The sequence below is a fragment of the Haliotis cracherodii genome, unplaced genomic scaffold (assembly GCF_022045235.1).
Source record: "Haliotis cracherodii isolate W230 unplaced genomic scaffold, xgHalCrac1.p SCAF_4, whole genome shotgun sequence".
In the NCBI taxonomy this organism is placed as follows: Eukaryota; Metazoa; Mollusca; class Gastropoda; order Lepetellida; family Haliotidae; genus Haliotis; species Haliotis cracherodii.
In genome coordinates this window covers 23,262,003-23,288,162 of record NW_027266297.1, presented here as the reverse complement: position 1 = coordinate 23,288,162, position 26,160 = coordinate 23,262,003, and the positions used below count along the sequence as shown (strand labels likewise).

Genomic DNA, 26,160 nt, shown 5'->3' with positions numbered 1-26,160 from the left:
AAAAGAAAGTTCAATGAATATGCTGCTTATGATAAAATTAATTATTTGACATCATTTTGTAACATCTATCCAAGTATAGATATCAAAATAGAAATTGCTTGTAGTTTACCTTATTATTTATGCTTACATGTATTAAATACAAATAATTATTTGTCTTACGCAGCTTACGAGGTGACCTAGTTACAGATGACCTTGAACTGAGCATGACATCTTCTTTAATGTCAAGGTCTTCCTGTATATCCTCCTCAATTTCATCTGAGATGTTGAAAATATGCCATTTCAGCATATATATTTGTACAAAGTTGTGTCAGCACAGTTCAAACATTCAGGTATACAAATAGCATCAGTGCTTTGTCTTAAACAGGAACTTGTCTGCTTGATCAATGTACGCTCAAGTCTCGTTAATCCAACACTCATTAATTTGACAAGAGACTAAATTTTCATTTACATCTTCAAACCATCCTCCGATTCTCTGTCACAGAATTATCTTGTAAAGTGACTGCTTTGAATATTTCATGTAACTCATGTAACTGCCATGTACATTTCATAAAGAAATAAATATCTGGCACACATGATTACGTATGATATACCTGTCGAACATGTAATGTGTGAGGCATCTGTAGCAGAGTTTATGTCAAGATGCCATGTTGAAGTATAAATAATACTAAGTAAAGAATCCTTCACACTTACACAATCCTATTACCAATATTTCTTTAAAATGACACTCTATGTTATCAGAATGAAGATTATTACCCTTCCTACTGATCAAGCTGATCAGTACATAACAAATGTCTATCACAACCAGGATTTTCTAATCATGCTGATTCAGTGCATATAAAGTAAGCTCTGGCAATCTTAAAGTAACCATGGTTACTAAGAAATAAACAATCACAAACATAGGAACACACCTCACTGCATCCCTGAATTCTCACCTATATGTTCCACATAGTTTCTAAACACATACCTTAGGGAAATTTCTAATAAAATCCAAAAATGATGTAAAATAATTTTAATCATTTTAATCAGGATTTTTATCACAACATCACAGCAAACATGTTACTTTCAAGCCAAAACCTTTTTTTATAATAAACACTAGTTTCTCTTCTAGTTTTAAGTCGTTTAAGTCGTTCTCACCAGAGGCCATATGATAGATCCATTATATGGTCTCTGTTCTCACCATGTATCTGTCATTATAACTTTCAAATGACATGATGATTACCCAATGCCAAGAAGCATTTTTACAAAATAGACATTTGTAAAAAAAAAATCTGACAGGATAGAAACGAGTCTCACCGGTATGTTGGGGACAACCTCATTGCAATGGAACAGATAGACTGTTAGAGGGAGGAAATAAACAATAACACAGACAAAGACAGAGTTAGATCACAGCGCCACAGCAGACTTTGTTACCGTAGTTACCTCTGCTCACTCTGCTGGACCTCACAGACAACTGTGAGTCAGTTTTCATGGTAGGGGCTGGTGCAGAGAAGTGATGGAGATCACACATGTATAATGTAACACAATAACAGAAAACACATGTAGGGAAAAGCTACACAAAATCAGCAAGGAAAATGGAAAGGTCAGGCTTGATGAGGATAAAAGGGCATATTTTATAAACAATTATAACACATCAAAATTGCATTTAAACAATAAATATTTTCTATCAAAGTGATTCTTCAAATGTGTACCAAATTCATATCGTTTGATTGGCAAATAAATTTTCATAAGGATTATAAAACCACTTCACAGTTTACGTAGTTCTTAAAGTGATGTTTACACTAAATAGAGTGAATCATACATACAATGCCAAAAGGGTGTTTCTTTCTTAACATAACAAAAACAAATTGTTTATTTGAAACAAATGTGAACCAGATGAATGTCAAGCACTGATAGAAGAAACAACTAAGTCACATTGTCTTTGAATGACTTTGATTAATGGAGGTTTCAGAAACCAGGTTTCACTACACATCAACATAAATTATCATAACTTTATTGATTATTGTATTAAATATGCAAACATTCAAGCTTGTGGAAGACATTGCGTAATTACAACGGGCTACACAGAGAAGGGCAAGCACAAAAAACACTTGTACTTGATTAATTTACTTGCTGGATTATCTGACAACACGGAAACTACATGAACATGGATACCACATGAATGTTAGTTGAATAAAACACATACAGAGTCATCTTCCCTAGGCAAGAGAGTTAACTGACATTAAAAGTCCAGTTTCCATCCTTGCCGAACTACGCTGGAATTACTGGGCTTGATGGTAGCACCACCAGTGGCTATTACCAGTTATGTCTCTTCTAAGCCTCTCCTATGGACCCCAGTCAGATTCCACCTCTCGTATCACTTGCATTTGCTTCGCACAAAATGGTGGCACCAAGTCTGATCAATAATCAAGATCTATATTGTGATAAAACGAGTCTTACATCGCGAAATGCATCAAATCAAGTGAGCACCTTGATTAAAAACATGAAAAGATTTTGGAAAATATCTGCTGACAACGAGTTGGTGGTGCACATGCTTTGCAAATCCTGCAATCGACCGAAATCTGCAAGACAGCTTACGAACAGGATTTAGATTTCGGTGCGCGATTTTGAGTGGACTATGCATAGACTCTTTAGTCCAGCCAAAATGTAACTCCATAACACCAGCCTAGTTCGGCAAGGGTGGAAACTGGACTTTTATAGTCAGTTAACTCTCTTGCCTTGGGAAGATGATACAGAGTTAGCTCCCCTGCTCCTTAGATACGCAAAGGAAGCATCAAAACGAACATTTTGTAACCCACATTCCAAAACCTTTTTGCCTCTTCCCTCTAGCACTGGCCCCAGCCACATATACACATGATGTGATGAATCACCTAACATATTCAGAATGGTCCCTTGAGATATGCGGAGTCTGCACCGAAAGAGGTTCATAATGAATCTCTCATTGCATAGTTACTCCCTACCCTACTACTGTTGTCTTACACTATAGTCAGAAATGTTCCAGCTGTCACCATGGCCTGTAAACAACCAGTCTGGCGGAACACCTTACCTGAATTGTACAGAATGTGACTCCCTACCTGACGTCTTGAGTTGTACATAATGTGACACCTTACCTCAAGTTGTAAAGGATGTGACACCCCACCCAATGTTGTACATGATGTTTTATTTGTTGTTTAACGCCACACTCAGCAATATTCCATCTACATGACGGCGGTCTGTAAATACTAGTAATCTAGTATGGGGCAGACAATCCAGTTATTAATATCATGAGCATTGTTCCACGCGATCGGGATACGATGCGATACATCAGTCAAGTCAGCGAGCCTGACAACCTGATTCCGTTAGTCTCCTCTTACGACAAGCTTAGTTGCCTTTTTAGGCAAGCATGAGTTGCTGAAGACCTATTCTACCCCGGATCTTCATGGGTCTTGTACATAATGTGACTCCCTACCCAATGTTGTACATAATGTGTCTTGGTCTACAACCCCCCTCCTGCAAACCTATAGCCATTGCTACTTCATGTTAGACAAGGAAACCACAATCTCCATCCAGGATATCAGGATTCTAAAGACAAGACAAAACACAGATAGCTCCACTCAAGACAAACAACAACCCAGTCAGTATGATCAGGACACAACAAGCAACAGCTGGGCCTCTCTCTCGGAAGCCCCGACCCTACCCTGGACACCTTTCCATCCTTCCCTGAAGACAAAACATCTCTCCACACAAAACACTACAATCCCCACTTAAGACGCCTTGATCCCCACTGAAGACAAAACATCTCTCCACACAAAGTACGACAATCCCTATTCCAGACGCCTTGATCCCCAACTGAAGACAGAACATCTCCCACACAAAACACTACAATCCCCACTCAAGACGCCTTGATCCCCACTGAAGACAAAACATCTCTCCACACAAAACACAACAACCACCATTCCAGACACCTTGATCCCCAATTGAAGACAAAACATCTCTCACACAAAACCAGCAATCCCTATTCCAGACGCCTTGATCCCCAATGAAGACAATACATCTCTCCACACAAAACACAACAACCTCCATTCCAGACGCCTTGATATCCCATACTAAAGACAAAAAATCTCTCACACAAAGCACCACAATTCAGACTCCAGACACCAGTACAAGTATACCTTCTGGAAATGTGTCATGTGACTGAAGTGATGATATAGAGCTGGACCTCCGTGATGTGGCCGACCCTGTGATACCAGCATGCAGTTAGTTGTGACAGTGATAAACTTTGAACACCCACAGTACCGTGTTCGGAATTAAGCATGAAGGTCAAGAGGTCCTTGTCATAACTCTAATGTTAATAGATAATGAGTGAGTGAGTGAGTTGGGTTTAACGCCGCTTTTTAACAGTATTCCAGTTATATCGCGGCGTGTCAGCTTGATCCGGGAGGAAAGCCCAAAGTGATGCAGGTCTCAGACTTCGGTGAAACCCACGAGCATGGGTATGGTGCTGACACAAACCTAGAAACATAATCGGGGCGAACCGGGATTCAAACCCACAATCAAAGGTTTCTGGCGTGCCCAATGGACGCAACTCTGCACAGCGAATCGCGGCGCCTTAGACGACTGGGTCACCTGTGTCCCCGTAAATAGATAAAATCAGGGGTCCCAAGATTCAAATACAAAAGGAACAAACCAAAAAGACCCCAGGATCCCCCTTAATTTCCAACATTGCACTATATAAATAAATAGTATGTAACTTTCATGTCATGAACAATTCAGAGGAAAGTAAACTGTAGTTGATTTGACATCTCTAAACTCAAAATACTGTTTATATCAAGGTAATCTTCTGGTTTTAAAACCAGGAACACCTTTCACCTTCCTATTGTACCCCTTTATCTCAAAGGCATCTGTCTTTGGCGCTTTACCTTCTTGGTACCATGGCTACAGACCTCTAAATAAAAATGTTGTTTTCAATCAAATTGATTTCATGTTGAGGGCAAAATATTTTAAATATTTAATGTTTCAGTTTGTCATTCAATGTAGTAAAATTGAAGTAAACCAATCCAATATCTCTTGAATATTAGGAATTCTTCATAAATTAACCAACATGTATGGTATTCATGTTTCTTTCGGCGGTGGGTATTATTCGCCTTAATGGAGAGTGGATGTTATGCCACTGTTAGCCTCCCTTCTCCTCAACACTACCACAGTTTATTCCATGTAGCAAGAAGTGGCTGTCTGCAGCCATTAGAAACGTGTTCTGATACAGAGTGTTCATTCGTTAGTTGTTTAATGCCGCACTCAGCAATATTCCAGCTATATGATGGCGGTCTGTAAATAATCGAGGCTGGACCAGACAATCCAGGATTGACATCATGAGCAACAATCCAAGCAATTGGAATCGATGACATGCATAGTGACGATGATTACAACAAACCCTGCGTGAAACTCTCGCATTTTGATCCAACCCATGCATGATGAAAGCCATCTATGATTATACAAACATCATGGCTTTTGTCACATGAACACACCATGCTGAAATACATATCTAGTTAGTCAGTATACGCCATGCTGTTAGTAACCTATCAACAGTTTACATCAGGCTGAATATCCTTGCAGCAAGCTTATCACAAAAAAGTGAGACTTCTTGTTCATCTTTATAGGGGTAAGAGTGAGTGAGTATGGTTTTACGCCGCTTTTAGCAATATTCCAGCAATATCACGGCGGGGGACACCAGAAATGGGCTTCACACATAGTACCCATGTCGGGAATCGAACCCGGGTCTTCGGCGTGGCGAGCGAACGCTTTAACCACTAGGCTACCCGACCGCCCCTTATGGGGGTAAGAAAAGAATAATGTCATTGCTTGCATATCAGCGATATATATTAATCAAAAGAAGTAGAAGAACACCTGATTCTTTCATTGTATTATAGCTAGCAGACAGGTTAACTATAGTAAAATGAAAGAATCGGATGTTCTGTAACTTGTTTTGAGTAGTACAGTAAAGAAGCTGAATACAGTGAAACCTCATTAGTCTAGACCCTGTTAATCTGGAAAGTATGCCTTCTGGATTATTACTGGTGGGAACATGTACATGTCTACAAAGTGACATTACTCCAAAACAACCACTCATTAATCCAGAAAGTGATACTCTAGGTGACTACTACATCCAGATTAACAGGGTGTCACTAAATCCAGGTCACCCTAAATCTCTTGACAAGATGACGGATTAACAAAATATAGTATAATACAATACTGATAATAATGAAGAGAATGTCACCTGATGCTCCAAACCAACAGTCACAACTCGCTAGCTTCTGTTACTTAAACATGTTAAAAGATGTCTTTTCGAGAGGACTTACCGTATTCGATGTAATAAGCGCCCAGGGCGCTCTCAAAATTAGAAATAGGGGGCTCTTATTAGAATACTTTTTTAGTGAAAAAAGAGTTCAAAGATAAATTTCGTGGTTTATGCTGACAGCCTGAAATGATTATGTACGAGAGATATATTTTTGTCCAGAATTACATTGCCCATAATTAAGTGTGCATATAACGCACGAGTGCGTATTATACGCGAACAAATGAGTCTTGTGTACATTGATCAATTGGATGGGGTGCTAATTGGGAATGTTCACAAGCCAATATATTAGCAAATATCGCAGTGGGCGCTTATTACGTCGAATACGGTAATCAGTAAATTAAATGTAAAATTTACAAAATATAATATTAAAAAATCATATGAGAAAAAAGAATAATCAGATATATCTCAAACATCTTTAAACCTTCTGTTTGCTAGCTGAAGAATAATGATATAACTGAAGTGTCACCAGGCAGTCTAAGTTTGGTCAATATTTCAAAATAATATCACACAGAAAAGTGTAATGTCTCAAGTTCCAGTCACAGAAGTTATCATTCATCCTGATATAACAGATATAATCACACATGTACCATAATCAGTGTGCTGTTAGCCTATCTGTGCATTTATAGCTGCAACAAGCGTGGTTAGTAGGTAACTAACAGCATGCATAATTCAATGTTGTCAGTTACTAACAAACAATGGTCCAAGTACCGGTATTCATCCAAGAAGCAAGCTATAGAACATAGCCAACATGGTGTCACACAGTCTTACGTTTTACTGAGGCGTTTGATCTCAGTGATGTCCTTGACCCATGAATATTTTCGTCATCACCTAGATCAATATCCACATGGAGGCCATTCATTTCATAAACTCAATCTAAACTTGTTACATAAATTTGTGTATCAAAAGCCACAACAAATAAATTATTTGTTTTATAAATCTCCTGATCTATTTTTAAACTGACAATTCTTGACTGAGGTGAGGAGATGTGTATATGAATGTGTGTGTGTGTGTGTGTGTGTGTGTGTGTGTGTGTTTTGGGGGGGGTAAGCATGGTAAGGAAAGAGATTGCTCTTGACTTTTTAAATGCCCACCTCATAGTTGTGATAGCTGATCCCCTGTTTTTTCATGAACCCCCTTGTCTTGGATATATATCAACATTCTTCAATCTTTGATAATTATTATTCAAACATTAATGCCAACAAAATGTATCCTCACTTAGAAAAGAAATATTCAAAGAAGAAATAATTGATTTGATGTGGATTAAGGGTACATGTTAAAGAAAGCTATAATTCATGACAAGAAAAAGTATCCAAATTTTGATTTCCATAAGCATGTGATAAGCCATTTTCTGATTTTTACAAAATATTTTAGTTCATTTTCAAGAACTTTACAAATTGTAAGAACCTGCTGTTTTAACATATTTACCTCTTCTTGGGGTATTACTTGGCCGTTTCTTCTTTCTCTCTTTCTTCTCCATCATCTTCATTGACATCTTCTTACATTCATCTGTCGTGGACATCAGCATGTTGCAGAACTGAAATCACGTCACACCAGATGTATCAGTAACCATGGTAACCATTTATTATTACAAAAGAATCAAAATGAATTTGTTGACAATTATATAAACTTACAGCACAGTTTCCCATATTTCGTATCTAAAAAAATGTAATTTTGGGGGAGGTTTAACATTATACATCAATATGAAAATTGTTTGATGAAACACAAAATTTCCATACCATAATTGTTTGCCAGTGGTTTTCACTGACCATTAAATTCCTGTTTTTCTTCCAAGTACTTGAAATGATCCCCGAGGCATTCTACCTGTATACTGTCTATTGAATGCAGCCCTCCACAGAAGGCATACCAATCATATGGACTACTGACACAATGTTATACTACAATTCCTCAATGTTCAGGTATTTTTAGGAGTAGGCGGTACCTTTAACCCTTGTGAGATACATCTAACTTTATCTAATTCTATACAAACATGAACATTGTTTTTTTTACTCAGAAGGTATAATAAAAAACATTCTAGGTTCACATAACATCAATTACAAAATCATGTCAGTTGGTAAGCCATATTTTTATAGCATGTTATCCTTAAAAAATCAAAAATCCGAGATGGTATAGCTATAGAGTAACAGTCTAACTTGTCACGTTTTTGAAAAGCATGTTGATATGATTGATAGAATATGCACTAAAATATTGGATGAATCAGATATTTAAACCATAACATTATTGTTATACCACAGACATTACAATACATCTACATTTATCATACGTTAACATGATTAAATATTTAAAAAAGGTTAGTCCAAATACATTAAAAATACGCTGGAACTACACAAAAACATAACAGTTGAGCACACAGTATACACATTGTACATGTTACATGTCCACGATGGTAACAGTCTGATGATGCGGCAAGATGCAAGGGCTGCATCCCCTGTGAGCTGCTAGCACCTACTGAGTGAGTGAGTGAATTGTGATGTCAGCTAAGGTGGAGCGTGACATTTCCAGCTCTAATCACCAAGTGCTCAGCCCCCCGAATTCTTGTTTCTGTTAGTTCATGTCAATTCTAGGGGTGAAATGATACAGCAAGGTCACGATACGATATGTATCACAATATACAGGTCACAATACGATATGTATCGTGATACTCATATTTACGTCAAATCACATGGAAACTTCTTGTCTAGGAATATTTCAGAGCAAGTTCAAAACGTTATAGCTAGATGTTGACACATTTTAGTAGCAGCTATTTTCAGTAGTGAACTTGAAACACTAATAACAACACATTTCGTGATATTTGACTGACAAAAATTATGGGTGTCATTTTACTAGAAGTAAGTAATTTCTTTTAGCAAGTGTATCGTCTTGTATCAATACAGAAAAAAATATTGTGTATTGTATTGTTTTATGAAATCTCACAATGCACCGGTACACCGATGTATCGTTTCAGCCCTTGACAATTCCTGCCTTTCATCTGCTGAATACTCCTGACAATCATATTGGTTGCTATATTTCAAAATCTGTAGTTGCTGTTACCACGAAATACAATGACACACCAGTGGTTGAAAGCATTGGCAACCAGTTTTTCCAAGGGGAGACAAGCATGAGGTACATGGGGCCTATTGTCACCCAGAACATCCAAGAGAAACACACAGTGAGTGAGTTGGGTTTAATGCTGCTTTACAACATTCCAGTTATATCATGGCATGGGGACACACTTAAGACACTAGTATAGGGCTAATCATGGCATCCCCATATTACATTGAACAATGACTACACTTATATAATCATAATGATAAGACTGACCAGACTCTTTCTCAATAAATCAAAATCATTATCCTAATGCAACAATAACTGAAAATAAGCTTGTGTTGCTCTTAGATAGTCATAAAACTGATTTGTTGACAAGGACTCAATATGCTCCTTACAATTACAAAGAAATAGCTGTATGAATGGAAAAATATCTTGATCCATTATTTCATTGAACATGCTTAATGAGATATCTACAGCACTGGCCAATTGATTATTTACCATTTTATGAACATAAAAAACATGGTATGGAAATATTTAGACACATAAACATGCATATGCTGCATGCCTTGTGGAATGAGAAATGCATGAATCAGGGAGATACACTCTTGCAGTGAGCACCTTGAACCACCAGCCTGAAGCCACAAACTGATAACATTTATCATTTCTTTGGCAGGCTTTAGTTCTCTAAAACATACTTGGTGCAGGCTGCTTTTGAAAATCCCTCATGCTTTGACAAAAAAAAACACTTTGAAAACACATGATCAGTTGTGTTTCTGACACCATAATCATGATAATAACAACTATAATATGCATTCAAACACTAAAATATCTGGATTATGTACACTCTGGGCAGTGTTCACCAGGCCTACTTGATCGTTCAACCACTGCTGGTTACCTTAGGATTTTATGGATTTAGGATTTGATATTGCTTTAGGATGTTTAGGATATACAGGAAATCTAACACTAAATCAGTTATAAAGGAAAAACAGTGTTCAGGGTTAAAAATAAATAAAATATAACCAAACTCTTTTTGAGTAAAGATGAATCCTGTAGTCCTGATACAATTATAGAGAACTATCTAAATGGAATCTGTGACTATACCACAAATCACAATATGAAATGTTCAGTGGTTGAGAACACATTAAGCCTGGTTTTGTGAGGAGGGGATAAACTTGGGGATTTCATGGGGAAGGTTCAGTATGATATGTAAACCAGGACTCATTGGATGAACACATGGAGGTAAATGTCCCACACCAGCATGTCATTTCAAGTGGGTTAGTCAGACAATGCCATTACTCATGTCAGTGATAATATCACCATGTATTTAATACTCAGCTATGATTTCCCATGTATTTAATACTCAGCTATAATTCCCCCATGTATTTAATACCCAGCTATGATTCCCCCATGCATTTAATACTTATCTATAATTCCCCCATGTACCTAATACTCAGCCATAATTCGCCCGTGTATTTAATATTCAGCTATAATTCCCCTATGTATTTAATATTCAGCTATAATTCCCCTATGTATTTAATACTCAGCTTTAATTCGCCCATGTATTTAATACTCAGCTATAATTCCCCCATGTATTTAATACTTATCTATAATTCCCCCATGTATTTAATACTTATCTATAATTCCCCCATGTATTTAATACTTATCTATAATTACCCCATGTACCTAATACTCAGCCAAAATTACCCAATGTATTTAATACTTATCTATAATTGCCCCATGTACCTAATACTCAGCCATAATTCCCCCATGTATTTAATACTTATCTATAATTCCCCCATGTACCTAATACTCAGCCATAATTCCCCCATGTATTTAATACTTATCAATAATTCCCCCATGTATTTAATATTCAGCTATAATTCCCCTATGTATTTAATACTTAACCATAATTCCCCCATGTACCTAATACTCAGCTATAATTCCCCATGTATTTAATACTTATCTATAATTCCCCCATGCATTTAATACTTATCTATAATTACCCCATGTACCTAATACTCAGCCATAATTACCCCATGTTTTTAATACTTATCTATAATTCCCCCATGTATTTAATACTTATCTATAATTCCCCCATGTACCTAATACTCAGCTATAATTCCCCCATGTATTTAATACTTATCTATAATTGCCCCATGTACCTAATACTCAGCTATAATTCCCCCATGTATTTAATACTTATCTATAATTCCCCCATATATTTAATACCCAGCTATAATTCCCCCATGTACCTACTACTCAGTCATAATTCCCCCATGTATTTAATACTTATCTATAATTACCCAATGTACCTAATACTCAGCCATAATTACCCCATGTTTTTAATACTTATCTATAATTCCCCATGTATTTAATACTTATCTATAATTCCCCCATGTACCTAATACTCAGCTATAATTCCCCCATGTATTTAATATTTATCTATAATTGCCCCATGTACCTAATACTCAGCTATAATTCCCCCATGTATTTAATACTTATCTATAATTCCCCCATATATTTAATACCCAGCTATAATTCCCCCATGTACCTACTACTCAGTCATAATTCCCCCATGTATTTAATACTTATCTATAATTCGCCCATGCATTTAATATTCAGCTATAATTCCCCTATGTATTTAATATTCAGCTATAATTCCCCTATGTATTTAATACTCAGCCATAATTCCCCCATGTATTTAATACTCTGCTATAATTCCCCGATGTATTTAATATTCACCTATAATTCCCCTATGTATTTAATACTCAGCTTTAATTCCACCATGTATTTAATACCCACCTATAATTCCCCCATGTATTTAATACTCAGTGATAATTCTCATTGAGTTGAGCATGTCGTGTAATGGCATCAAGTGACTTCCTTACCTGAAATATCATGTGCACCATAATTGTACACACAATGTCACTTCCATAATTATATGATATCTACATTCTCTTATAATCATGATAATTCAAGTACATGCATGCTCATTTTCTGAAGTGTGGTGAAAACTGGCACACTTTCTTTGCAGTGACAAAAGTACATAACAAATACAAACACATTATTCAACTAGCCTACAGTATCAGCATCGATCCAAGTAGGTTTTACAAGCATAGGTATGTTTCATAAATATTTTTCATTTGACTGATTTTTGTAATAAACACTTTATAGTGCCTGAAGTAATGAGAAAATGACGTGAAGTACATATATCTTAAATATAAGCCTTCACATGAATTAAGAGTATAAAGTCAATTTAATTTGACATTGAAGATATTTAAAATAGAGTTCATCTCCAAAACGTACTACATGTACTGTCATTAACTGTTTAATCAGTTATTCACTTCCAGTTTGATCATCCTATGCTGAGGTAATAGTTCAAGCAATAGTATCATCATATATTCATGATATTAGTCTTACAACTTATAATCGTGTACTAACATTTACACCACATACTCGTTTGAGCACAAATTACCAACACTAGAAATCCACAAGAAGCTTAGGGTAATAAAGTGACATACCTTTGCCATGTTTCTCATAATATAGACACACTAGATGCATTTGACAAAACAAATGACACATTGCCACTCTCACCCATACAACATGTAGGAAGTAGGAAAACATACTTGAAATATCTATTCAAGCTAAATGCATGATGAGGAACAAGAAACATGACAGTGAAATTTGACACATTGAATAGAATGGGATGAAAATGTCTACAACAGAAAAGGATACCTCAGAATAGTAGAGAATTCTCTAAAAGAAAGAGGGATGAACAATATATACAGGGTGCGTTGTCAGACATAGTAAACATGTCACATCATCTTACAGGTACAAGATCAAAGTTACATTCATTTACTATGAATTATATCAATGGATTTTCACATATCAAACTGAAGTCAGATAAAAAAATTTCTTGGATATCTGATGTTCCACCTTTGACACTGACAGGATCATGTTTGGCAGGGAAGTACAGAAATGTAATCTGTCAGAAATGAGAATACAGAAATGTACCCAAACTGGGCGCACTTGCACAAAGCGATCTTAGCGCTAAGATGATCGTAACTCCCATACTTTAACATAGGCATACGATAGTCTTAGCGCTAAGATCGCTTTGTGCAAGTGGACCCAGGTCACAGCATAGCACTGAAGGCATTGGTCAAATACATTTAACTGCATGTGAAACCGGCTCCCACAGGAAAATTTTATTTGATAATCTGTTGAGTTTGTTTTTCACACTCTCTTTCACAGCTCGAATCAACAGTTCTTATTAAATCCATTTAAGTTTGACAGTACAGTCACCATTGTCTAAAAACAATTTATTCTTGTACATTGTGAGTTTTGGCCATATTTTACATGACAAGTGCAGTGGAAACAGTCCTGCTGAGTTGCTCCAGAACTGTGCAGTGGAAGGACAGGGCAATTCTGTATAATCATTTTAGCCTGGGTACCTTGCTGTACATAGAAAAGTACCCCAGCACATTTCTGTTGAACCCTCCTACCCAACATTCAGCCTAAATAACAAAACCTACAGGTTTTCAATATACTGGAGAACATACACATATCAGTAAATATTGAATAATATAAGATAGCCAGTGAATTCTTAGTTTTTCAATATTGTCATAAAAGAAAATGATGTAGGCTAGGGATATGCTTATTTAAAAAAAAGTATCATAAATATTGATATTCAGGTGCCATGTCTGAATGGTAGTGTGATCACTTTCACAGTGTTCATTTCATTCATTTAGTCAGTTCAATCTTCAAGTCAGGTTTAAAGAATTACGTTTTCTTCAGTTCTTTTTATCTGCAGCCACATTCTGACAATCAGTCTACGTAGTTTCGAAAGAAAATTAAATAAACAAAGCACTTTCATCTGCTTTTGTTTCTCAGGGAATCACAGTGAGTGAGTGAGTGAGTTGTGTTTTAAATGCCACTTTTAACAGTATTCCAGTTATATCGCGGCGTGTCAGCTTAATGTGGGAGGAAAGCCCGAAGTCATGCAGGTCTCAGACGTTTACCACTTCAGTGAAACCCACAAGCATGGGTTTGGTGCTGACAAACCTAGCTCAGGGCATCACAAGCTGATTGCCATGTGTGACAGGGACACAAGACCCAAAAATGGGCCTAGGAATTGAACCATCGAATCAAAACATGTTAAACTTAACTTAACTTAACTTGAGGTTACAATACATGATGAATGTATTCCAGTCAATGTATTCCATTGCTAAAACAATTGAACTTGGCATTGAATTAGAGTCAGTAGCCAAAGTATGATTAAAAACATATTTTATTTCTTAAATATTATGTTGGGCCCTTATGGTGCAGTGATACTTATTTTTTTGCACCAATGAGGAATTTTGTTTGTAAAAGTCCCCATGGCTGCACTCTGAAATGAACTCTGCTTTCAAATACAGCCAAACCGAATAAAGTTGAACTTCATTTAATCAGTATACAATGATGAAGAAAATGTAGGTATATTGTCCTGACAGAGTATTTCTTTGTTCTCAGTTGTTTGACATGCTTCAGTTGAAGTCAGACGAAAGCTTTGTAGCTTTTTGCTACATATTGATTACTGTTAATCTCATTATAATCCGATTGTGATGCTCGCTACTGCTACACGAAGCTATTTCTGATGTGACCAGTAATGGAATGCCATCAGAACTTTGTTTAGCAGGAGTGACCACTAATATTGATTTTAATGAGGTTCCCTTAGTGCAGAAACATTTATCTGTCATTGTATCAGAATGTTGGATAGCTATTGGTATATATGCATTACACATATGCTTGAATCATGAATGCATACTGTGCAATGAAAGCATGATTGAAATGTTATTGTTATGTTATTCATATCATATTTGAAACATATTACATGTCAAATAACAGTAGTAGCTTGTCTCACACCATTTTTCCGAGGCAAGCGTCTCAAAGTCTAGTTTTCACCCAGCCATTTCAAGCCTCCTTTCCTTGGCTCTATTTATGTGCCCCTCCCCATGTAGAGCATACGTTGTGCCCCTTGTGATGATAACATGATATCCAAGCAGATTACTGTTCTTATTTTGAATGGCTTCACAATGATGACGACCATAGCAGATGGCCTAGTCGATCAGATAACGAAAAGATTCAAGATTTCATCCCTGACAGACATACAAAATGACAGATTGCCACAGAAAAGATACTTATTACTGCCACATTTCGCTCTTACAACAATAGAGGCTCATGGTACCACGGCATCAAGTAACACTGCACATCGTGGTAACATGAAACGCTCAATATGGGTAGCAAAAATATAGCACTGAATCTCAGTCACTGCGATAAGCATTCAGTCACTTGGGTTAAAATACAAATAAGTTTTCACTCAAACATATAAAAGGCACTAAGTACTTGGGAGAATTGACTGAAAACTTTGAAAAACTTTATATATATATATAACTTCGATTAATTGTTTGAATAGTTTCAGTGCAAATTTGACACACAGATCCTGGTTATTGATTTTGTAGAATGTTCAGGTGGGACTATTGATATTTGCGATAGTCAAATCCTGACTGCCTCTAATACAGAAAAGTTGGCTTGAAATGGCAAGGGCCGACACTCATACCTTGTTAAGATGGTCTCAAACTTGCATAGATTGACATAGTTTCGATGATGCAAAGAACTTTGAAATGAACAAGATTTCATTGTAACTGAAAATGAATATTTGATAAAGATTCGACAAAACATATACTCTGTATACAGTGCGTTGTTAGTCTCACCTCTCCATAGTCCAGCTTGCCATCTCTGTTCTCATCAACCTCGTCAATCATACGCTGCACTTCGTCTCGCGTCATCTTTTCACCTCTCTAAAATAGAGAATTACTTTCAATACAGGTTGCACACGCTGTGACACAATGGCTATCCTTGTTGCTTCAGGACTTATTGTGGCATCATCACCTGTTTATTTGTAATAAACATACCAGTTGCTTCAATTTCCACATGCTTTAGACATTGTTAACATTGGGTCAAGGCGACCTATAAATAATAAAGCCTGGACACGACAAACCAGAGACTGATTTTATGAATGTCCGATGCCATTTAAGGATTGAAGTTGTATGTAACAGTCTTCATCATGTGATGAAGATAGTGCCTCACGTTAGCAAATTCCATGATGCATAAAGCGCTTCATGGTAAATTTGCTCACATGAGGCACTGTCTTCATCAGCTGATGAAAGTCAATAAATACAACTACAATCCTTATATTGACAGATATATAAATCATAACAAAACAATCCATTTAAAGGCCAAACTTTAATTATTTAAAGCAACTATATTAATGCGGAGAGTTGCTTTTGTTGTGACACCATCCATCCCAAATATTCCTTGGGAGTAATATCCCTTAGTTTTACACAAGGCATAAAATGGCATTCAATATATTGGGCAATATCAGCAAGAATACCATAAATACATTTGTTAGTATCCCAAGAGAACTGTGTTAAAAATTACTACACACAAAAAAGGTCCCAAAGCCCAAATTGTGGTACCTGTAAAAGTATGTGTGTTTGTGTAGCTTAACACCCCACTCAGCAATATTCCAGCCATATAAAGGTGGCCTGTAAATAATCAGATCTGGACCAGACAATCCAGTGATTGATATCGTGAGCAACAATCCATGCCATCAAGGTTAGTACCCGCCTTCAACCAAGTCACCAAGTCTGACTACTGATCCATTAATCTGCCTCTTACTCCCAGCATGGGTTGCTAGGGACCAATGCTAACCCGGAATCCCCCCAGGTTGACTGTTAAAGTAAAATGTTACACTTATGTAGAGTGTGCAAGAAGGGATATAAGTTTGGAAGTCCCTACATGCTGGATGCTAAACTTTATGTGATAATGTAAGGAAAATACTAACTGTTGTCAGCATTCTGAACAACTCATCCAGGGATATATAGCCATCTCCGTTGATGTCGATCTTGCGGAAAGCTTTCATCAAGTCGTCTGTAGTTGTGGCATGTTCCCGGCGACAGATGTTGACAAAATCATCAAATGTGAGATAATCTGGGAAACAGGAATCAAAGTAAATAAGAAAAGCCAACTACAGAAACACCATGTGATCAATGTTGACCTGTGTCTGATTCAAGCATTCATTTTCAATATGTCTGCCATGGTGACCATGTAGGAAATTGTACATAATGGATGTCATATTGTGAGCATGCTTACATCAAACTATTGCAGGACCGTCAGCGCAAGGTAGTAACTTAATTTATTGTTCATCCTTTTCAGAACAGAAGATATCTCAAAGTGATATACTGATGCAGGATATCAGGGATCTATCTAGTATGCCAAAGTACCCTTGGCAGGCAAATTAGGAAAAAGTATTATTTTGTTCCAAATTGTGATTTTTTAAACTGAGTAAAATATAAACATTTTTTTACATGTGTATACTCTTCATGCATTACTCCTGACTATAACTATTATAACTATAACAACTTGAATTGGGAGATGCTTAATTCCAATTTGGGATTTTGTATTGACATTTACTGCAGACTTGGGCTGAATATTGGCCTCTGAACAGGTGTTGATAAAACTGTTGAATCTGTAAACCCCAACTTACCTGTTTCATCTGTCCAATACTTAGCCAGTGTTTTTCTGGTAGGATTTCTTCCAGACTGCTGCAGAACTAGATAACAAAAACACAACTACTAACAAACACAATGTATTTGTTTGTTTGCTCATTGTTTAACACTGCACTCAGCAATATTCCAGCAATATGATGGGGGTCTGTAAATAACCAAGTAAGGACTAGACAATCACAATTGGGATACGAAGACATGCATCAACCAAGCCTGACCACCCAATCTTGTAAGTCGCCTCTTACGACAAGCATTGTCACCTTTTACAAAAACATAGGTTGCTGAAGACCTATTCCAACCCTGATCATCACAGGTGACAATTTAAATTACTAAAATAGGTCTGTAGAAGGTAAGTATACAAAATATATAACAAAAGGTTAATGGGAGCAGTACATTTTCAAACAAATTAAATCAACTACACGAGATGCTCTATCACTACTGATCAGAACCTGCCTTAATTTCAAGAATGCAGAAATCTGTGCAAGTAAAATTACAGTTTTCTCTCAAACCTACCTGCAGATAGATCATATTCAGATGAGATGACATCCTTGAGGTCATCATAGACAGACAGGTAGGCTGCTTTACATTCAACCTTGAACTCTGAATCATGGGCAGACGATCCACTGCTTCTATGTGATGCAGCTGAAGATGGACGACTGAGTCGGCGAGACATCTCTATTTGACTTTATAGCTGAAATAATATTATCATGTCATGGCAGTAAACAATAACGGATTATGAAGTTCATGGCGTAATTCCTCAAGAGTCAATACAGATAATACTGGCACCAAAATCAATCATAATTCTTCAAAATCTACAGATATACGCAGCTGATGTGTCTAAAATGTCGAAGTTTATTAATTGAATTATTTGCACTTAAAAACGTGTGCATGTATGCATAATCATGATAATTGTAATGTTCATCATGAAGTCATGCAAACACCACTTTGCACACTCTATATGTTGTACTGTGTTCAATCTGGCAGCTCATGATTACAGAAGTTCTAGTCCCGGGTTATTTTTAATAGTTCCTGACATGAATTCGTTTTGTTTCTCATATTTGTATATACTACTGAAAACAAATAGAGCAATGTAAGCATCAAACTACCAAAACATCATCAACACGTTTTTGATCATGCCTTATTGTGATGAACATCTATCTGATGAACCAAAGACGTATAAACAATCTCTAATACGTCTTTGGATGAACAGATCTAATAAGTATCTCAATCAATCATACTACTCTAATTATAAAGATTCTTTCCCCAAGCAATATATTGCTCGCCGCTCTTATAATTATCCCAAAGCTGCATTACATGAAAACGAATATATGTGGTTGGGTGACATAACTCTCATAATCATATGGTCTATTGACTATGTCTTAAGACTTCTTTTGGTATCCAATATATAGGCCGGTACATTATCTATACGTTCAAATCAATTTGATCGACCTTTGGATATTTAAAAAAGCGTGAATGGTACACTAACAAAGTATTTATCTTACCGACGGGGTAAACTGCATTGATTTAGCTGTAAAATTTGTTTTTAAATTCAGTTCTCAAAGCATAGCAACTAAATTGTTGATGTTATACCGGAACAGACTTGTTCGGCGCGCATGCGTTAGAAGCGCGCACTTCTCTTCCTCAAAGGGGCTATACTCTGTAAGGACCTGAAACGTGATAACCGCAGTCGCGACTGAATATTATTGAACATAAACCTCATTTTGTAGAAATCCGTTAAAAATATTATAGGTAGTAACATATTAGCTATAGACACATGAGTACACATGAGTACACTGTTGTATTATTTTTATTGTAAGAATAACCCCGGCACAAAATAAATCAACACAATCGAAATGATGACATATTTCAGAGACCATATATCGGAATATGTTCTCTGATATTCCCAGTAAGTCTTATAAGGCTCTCTGAAAAGAACAAAACAGTTTATGTGCAGATGCAGGGAGGTGCAGGTTCCGCCGAAGATTATTTGCATTCATCCTGCACCGTATTTACTTGTAATCGTAAAAATGTAACCCTCATTTGGCAAAAGAAATGTATCCGCACTTACAGTTAGATACGATTTCCGTCAAGATTTAAGGTACAATTAATTTCGTTTAAAACCCATTTCGTTTTTTTGTTTTTGATTATAGACTTACGTTCAATATACATGTTTTTGTCGACGAAGTTTATTGGCATTTATAATTCCAAGAACGACATCGTTAAAACAATTTTGCTTTATCGAAACCAAATTAATATACTGTATTTGATAAATGAATAATTACATGTACAAACTCTTTATCTTCCAAATACCCATTATGGATCAGAATGTGTGGTGATGTTTTATCACAGTGACATGATTTAATAGCGCCAAACGTGTGTATTTTGTTATTAACGAGTGCGCCTATGAGACATATATATAATTCCTTTTAGAATAAGGATGTATATGTTTCTTTTTACAGAAACACAGGGTTGTTCACAAGGCCGTAGTTAACTTTTTTTGACAGGAGGAGCAAACAATTGTACAAGTATCACTTGTCCCCCAACTTGATTCAAATAAAACTGGTTCATTTCGCTTCTGATTGTCAACATTGCGATGCTCCTTTGTGATCGTAATGAGACACTGAACCCCTCTTGGCGTATCCCGCTCCTTAGCGTTGTGATTATGATGATGACGTCATGGATAATGGTCAATTGTGACGTCACCGGGGATTATGACGCTGTCTTTATGACGTCACGACTTCACTTGTATGTCTCACCATGCTAAGCAACACAGTATGCTGTGACAACCACGAGGCTCACTTTGCTGGGACGCTTGTGTCAACATCATTTCTTTCCCACGGACATATTGAGGAAGGTACGTTGGCAAATATCGATTTTACACTGGGTGTTCAGTTGTACTGACAGCAGTAGTTGTTCTAAACTACTATTTGCCACATGGACGCAAAATTCAATCCAACCCCATGTTCTAACACAACTTCCACCATGTTGGTTTCATGTTGCTAATAAAAGCAGAAAACGACTCCTCTCTTATTGGCATGGTTAAATATGATTTAACTCTCGATATTTAAGATTAAAATAAATTCATAAACATCGAGAAATGGACATCAATATTTAAAAAGTATTCAAAGAAAACTAATGGCGTGCGACAACCTCATTAGTGACATTCATCTTTGGCAACTTTGGTTACATTACATTGACTCAAGAAAGCTTTTACGTAGAATTTATGTCAAGCCGTTGTGTGGGCGACAGGAACCCTAACCTCCTTGTTATTTTAGCGAGACTGAAAAACTTAGAAACCCTTACTTAGGAAGGAGTTCGTGCAAGTCCCTTAGAAAAATGGTGAAGGTGTCTTGTAAAATGCATTCTTACCAATATTATACCATCCATTGTATAACTGGAGTGATAACTGTTAATAATTGTTGCGGTTCAGTGGTTCAAAGAAAACGAACAATCGCAGAATATGTATATGGACTGCCACTGTCCTAACATTATTGTTGAACCCAGTTATTATATAAATTGCATTAATTTTGGATGCATAATACATTTTATCACCCATAATTGAAGCGAAGGACGGTTGGGAGCCGGGAACATTTGACCATCGAATGCTGTTGAATCATCCTCTCAGATGGACAATACAAAACCAAGTGGTTCTGGCGCAGATCCACACATGCATCTTCTCAGGCCGGAGGTATGTGTGTACTATGAGTATGACAAACCCACATTTTATCCTACGGTAACACAAATATGTCATTTATATCATCTTAAAGTCCTGATATATCTCTTCTTCTTGATATCCATAGTTAAGGTGTTCTTTACTTATACCATAGTAGGGCGGTCGGGTAGCCTAGTGGTTAAAGCGTTCGCTCGTCACGCCGAAGACCCGGGTTCGATTCCCGACATGGGTACAATGTGTGAAGCCCATTTCTGGTGTCCCCCGCCGTGATATTGCTGGAATATTGCTAAAAGCGGCGTAAAACCATATTCACTCACTCACTATACCATAGTAACGTCTTTGGCAAGAATGGTTGACTGATTAAAACGGTTGTTGTCCGAGATATTGATGACCCTCTACTATAGAACATGTGAGCTAAGATATGATGTTTTTTTTATATCTTCAGTCTTCTCCATGCCATCTACGAAACCAACACTCCGTGTGCAAAGTCCCTGGGATGTCTTCAAATGGACCAACTGACAATGTGGAACTTGCATACCGCGCATGTCTACAGACACCATATACAACAGACCCCATCCAATCTCAAAGGCTCACGGAGCGCATGGTATCCCCAGTGAAAAGCACAACTGATACCGGCACACCACCCAGGATAAGATCAGCGCATAGAACAAGGTCCTTAAAGCTACATCATTCGTGTAGTCCAAGAAAAACACCCACTGACGCCAAAGCTATGTTTGAACCCCAAAATGAAAATCAAATTACGATCAGAGACAACCCGGAAGCCGACACAAGCCTTAAGATTATGCGCATGCCTGGTGTTGCGTGCCAGTTATTTTGCATTGATGACACCTCGTCACCGGACTCGTCCATGTCAACTTTAGATATTAGCATTTTGTCTGATGATGATTCTGACAATCTTTCTGAAGTAATTCATTCTGGTTTCGACGGAACACCTCAGATCTATGACAAGGTGGAATCAGTTACAAACAAGGAGGTTGTACAAAAGAGGCGCCCTGTTTACTCAAAACCTAAGCTTTATAGGTATTTTGACACAATTACGCAACAAAACGAGACACACATATATAAACCAGAAAAGGGCAAATTTGAAAATGAATTTATGGTTGGTAAAACGTTGGAGGCTAAGTTTTTTAAAGAAGCTGTTGAAAAGATACTCAGAAATTTAAAAGACGATTTTGATTCAGTTGGACAGAAAGATCTGATTATTCCAATTTGTGGAACTAAGTGTGATGTTCCTTCAAGCGTTAGTCAAGGAAACGATCACCACCTTGCTGAGGAGCGTCCACCAGGAGAATCAAATGACACACATGGATCCACAGAATTAGAAGGTACATCTACCCAGGAAATTTCAAAAACTGAAATAATTCGTAGAAGACGAAAACTGGATGACATTGACCTCATCTCTAGAATTGGCTGCATCTTTCAGGAGTTTCATCTGAATTATGACCTCACTCTTCTGCCTAAGAAGATCCATGATGAGCATCACGTGATGTGTAATGCTTTGGACCGGACGATACCAGAGAGTGATTACGTCACTGATCACGTGGTAATGCTGCAATTGGAAGCAAACCTTTACCGATTGACATCTGGGGAACTGGCGTTTGATATTCCAGTGTTTTAGTTTTGTGCTCGCGTTGGTCTAAATTGCCGGCTTCCGAATGTTACGGAGTCACAGCGGGCAGTGGTGGCCTTGTGGCCTAAAACATCGCTATCGGGTGTGTAGAGTCCGTATCTGCATATCGTAGATTCGAATCCAACGTTTACCCCGGTTGTAAATCATTGTACTGGCTGTGACGTAGTGGATTTTACAAAAGTGAATGTCTACGAAATGCTTCACTTTGGCTGACATATCTGGATATAACTGAAATATTGTTCAAAGCGACGTGAAACCCAATGTGTATAAGAATATCCTAGATTTCACCAGAGACCATCTATTATATGGTCTCTGATTTCACACGCTCGTTTCACCTTTCTTGGGGACACGGATAGACCAGTCGTCTAAGTCGCCGCGATTCGTTTGCCTAGCTTTGCAATAGACTCAAACCTCGGATCAGTTGTTCGAACCCTAGATTTGCCCTGAGTATGTTTTTATATTTGTATTTGTATTAGCCGTGCTTGTGGGTGCCACTGACGTGGTAAATGTTTATGACGTGCATCTCTTCAGTGTTATGTCTAACGACAAGGTGACATGTCGTGATGTAACTGAAGTACTGTTCAAGCGTTTTAAACAAAACTCACACACTCACTCACTCACTCACTCAAAAGAACGAATATATTCAAATGTCAAGTTGTGTCAATCAAATGGATATAGGTCTTCAAGTTAAACAGATGTGTTTTGTGTAGTTAGTTATTGTAATGTCAGCCCTTTCTGGTGGTATTGTAAAAAAACCATTTGAAACTTCGTTTCTCGAATTGGCGCATGAGGGATAGGCTTGGATCACATCCCTAGCTTGTACAGACCCAACCTAATAAATAATACACTGCTGGAAGTGATCTTCGTTGTCCTTTTAGAAAGAGAACACACGCTATAAATAAGTGTTGTGCAGTCTTTTTAAACGTTGATAACACATAGAGACATGTTGCAGATTTATTGTTTCACAGTTCTCTTCAAACTTAATGTAACATAAATCTCATACACTTCATGGCATCTAGGTCATACCACACATGCGTGCACACCATACAGACATCCATGTCCACCCAGCCAACTTCACCCCCCACCCCACCTCCCGTGACCCCCACCTCACCCGCGGTACCACAAACTCATCTCGTACCAACACCATACCATACGTTCATCCATACCTCGATCCATACACCCCTACAGCTATACACATACATACAAACACACGAGTCACAGTAACACAAAATAGCAATGTTATTAAACATTTTGCATTTACATTATCACATATTATAACAGACTGAAGACTGACATGGTGGCACTATCAATATTGTATATGAAAAGGTATACTTGTATTTATGTTAAGTACCAGTATTCTTTACATTACATATACTATACTATCTGAACATCGTTGACATAATTGCGGCTTGGGGCTATGAAACAATATAACTATTCGTTAAATGTACAAATTGTTCTGTAGGAGGAATTATGGGAGGGCAGGTTCCCAGCCTGTTACTTCATTCCATAAATAATGGGCACGGGTGGCCCAGCCGTCTAAGGCGCCGCGATTCGCTGTGCAGCATTGCGTCCCTTGGGCACGCCAGAAACCTATGATTGTGGGTTCGAATCCCGGTTCGACCCGATTATGTTTCTAGGTTTGTCAGTACCATACCCGTGCTCGTGGGTTTCACCGAAGTAGTAAACGTCCGAGAACTGCATCACTTCGGGCTTTCCTCCCACATTAAGCTGACACGCCGTGATGTAACTGGAATACTGTTAAAAGCGTTAAACCCAACTCACTCACTCATTCCATAAATTGTACCTCAGATCTGAATACAACGTACAAGTAACAAGAAAATGAATCTCGTCTTTGATTTCGCTGCTACGACAAGATTTACAAACTCTCTCATGTAGAGGGGTTTTGGGGAGACACTATCTACCTAATTCTTCTTCCAGAGTTTATATGCCGCTAAGACATAGAACATTTAATTATTTACTCTTTGCTTTAGAGACAACCCCGCTCTTTATCTGGATTGAGCGAGGCACCTGTATGAAAAATTCGCACGACGTACCAGTGTGGGGTTAGTGAAAAACCCTACTGCGAATGAACCATTTAGATCATCAACTACCAATCAATACTGCTCAGGTGACAGAATAAAGCAAGCACGGGTCCAGGTTTTGTCGAGCTGTAAGCGTATAGTTTGCATTCAGGGTCCGAATGAGGTTAACGTGACCTGCACGTAATATATATTTATTCTAAGTCCAGTGAAACCTGGTTGGTTCGTACCCCGTTAATCGGGAAACCCCGCCGTCTGATCAATTACTGCTGGGAGCGTTCGTTTCTTTGTTCTTTAACGCCGCCCTCAGCAACATTCCAGCTGCATTACTGTAAATAATCGAGTCTGGGCCAGACAATCTAGTGATTCACATCATGAGTATCCATCTACGAAATTGGGATACGATGTCCTACATCAACCAAGTCACCGAGCCTGACCACCCGAATTCGTTTGTCACCTATTACGACAAGCATGGGTTGCTGAAGATCAATTCTAACCTGGATCTCACGCTTACGTTCAAAATGAAATTTATTCGTATCAATTATTCGTTAATACGGACGATTTTACCCGTATTACCGGGTTTAACTTTATAAGTGTGTGAATATAGATATAGACAGCATACATTCAGTGTATGTTTAGTTACATACTTTAGTTCAGGGATGACGAAAATTTACATAAATGCCGAGATGAGTTGTTCACTTTGCACATGAGGCAGAACAGACTAAAATTGTGTAGGTCGCAGACATTCAGTGAAATCACCGAACAGGGGATTGATGTTGGCAAACCCAGTGATTCGAGCGAATCTAGGATTTGAACCC

The 26,160-nt window shown here is 37.6% G+C and overlaps 1 protein-coding gene across 9 annotated transcripts in view; it reads right to left on the bottom strand.

Annotated features, from left to right (window-relative positions):
• The window catches only part of LOC139480039 (EF-hand calcium-binding domain-containing protein 7-like), a 39,826-nt gene extending 20,247 nt beyond the window's left edge, over nt 1-19,579 (bottom strand). For 4 of the 9 annotated variants that reach the window (XM_071263012.1, XM_071263015.1, XM_071263014.1 and 1 more), the window contains exons 1-8: nt 19,482-19,579; nt 18,493-18,670; nt 17,961-18,026; nt 17,259-17,404; nt 16,126-16,212; nt 13,112-13,132; nt 7,757-7,865; nt 7,100-7,159 (exon numbers count right to left, since the gene is read on the bottom strand). In XM_071263012.1, the coding sequence (XP_071119113.1) occupies nt 7,100-7,159; nt 7,757-7,865; nt 13,112-13,132; nt 16,126-16,212; nt 17,259-17,404; nt 17,961-18,026; nt 18,493-18,652 (649 nt within the window). In that variant the 5' untranslated portion in view covers nt 18,653-18,670; nt 19,482-19,579. Of the gene's footprint in view, nt 1-159; nt 256-1,419; nt 1,477-4,148; nt 4,215-7,099; nt 7,160-7,756; nt 7,866-13,111; nt 13,133-16,125; nt 16,213-17,258; nt 17,405-17,960; nt 18,027-18,492; nt 18,671-19,481 lie in introns of all 9 variants that reach the window. The other 5 variants (XM_071263016.1, XM_071263019.1, XM_071263018.1 and 2 more) reach the window with 3 other exon arrangements.
• Between the last annotated feature and the right edge of the window lie 6,581 nt (nt 19,580-26,160).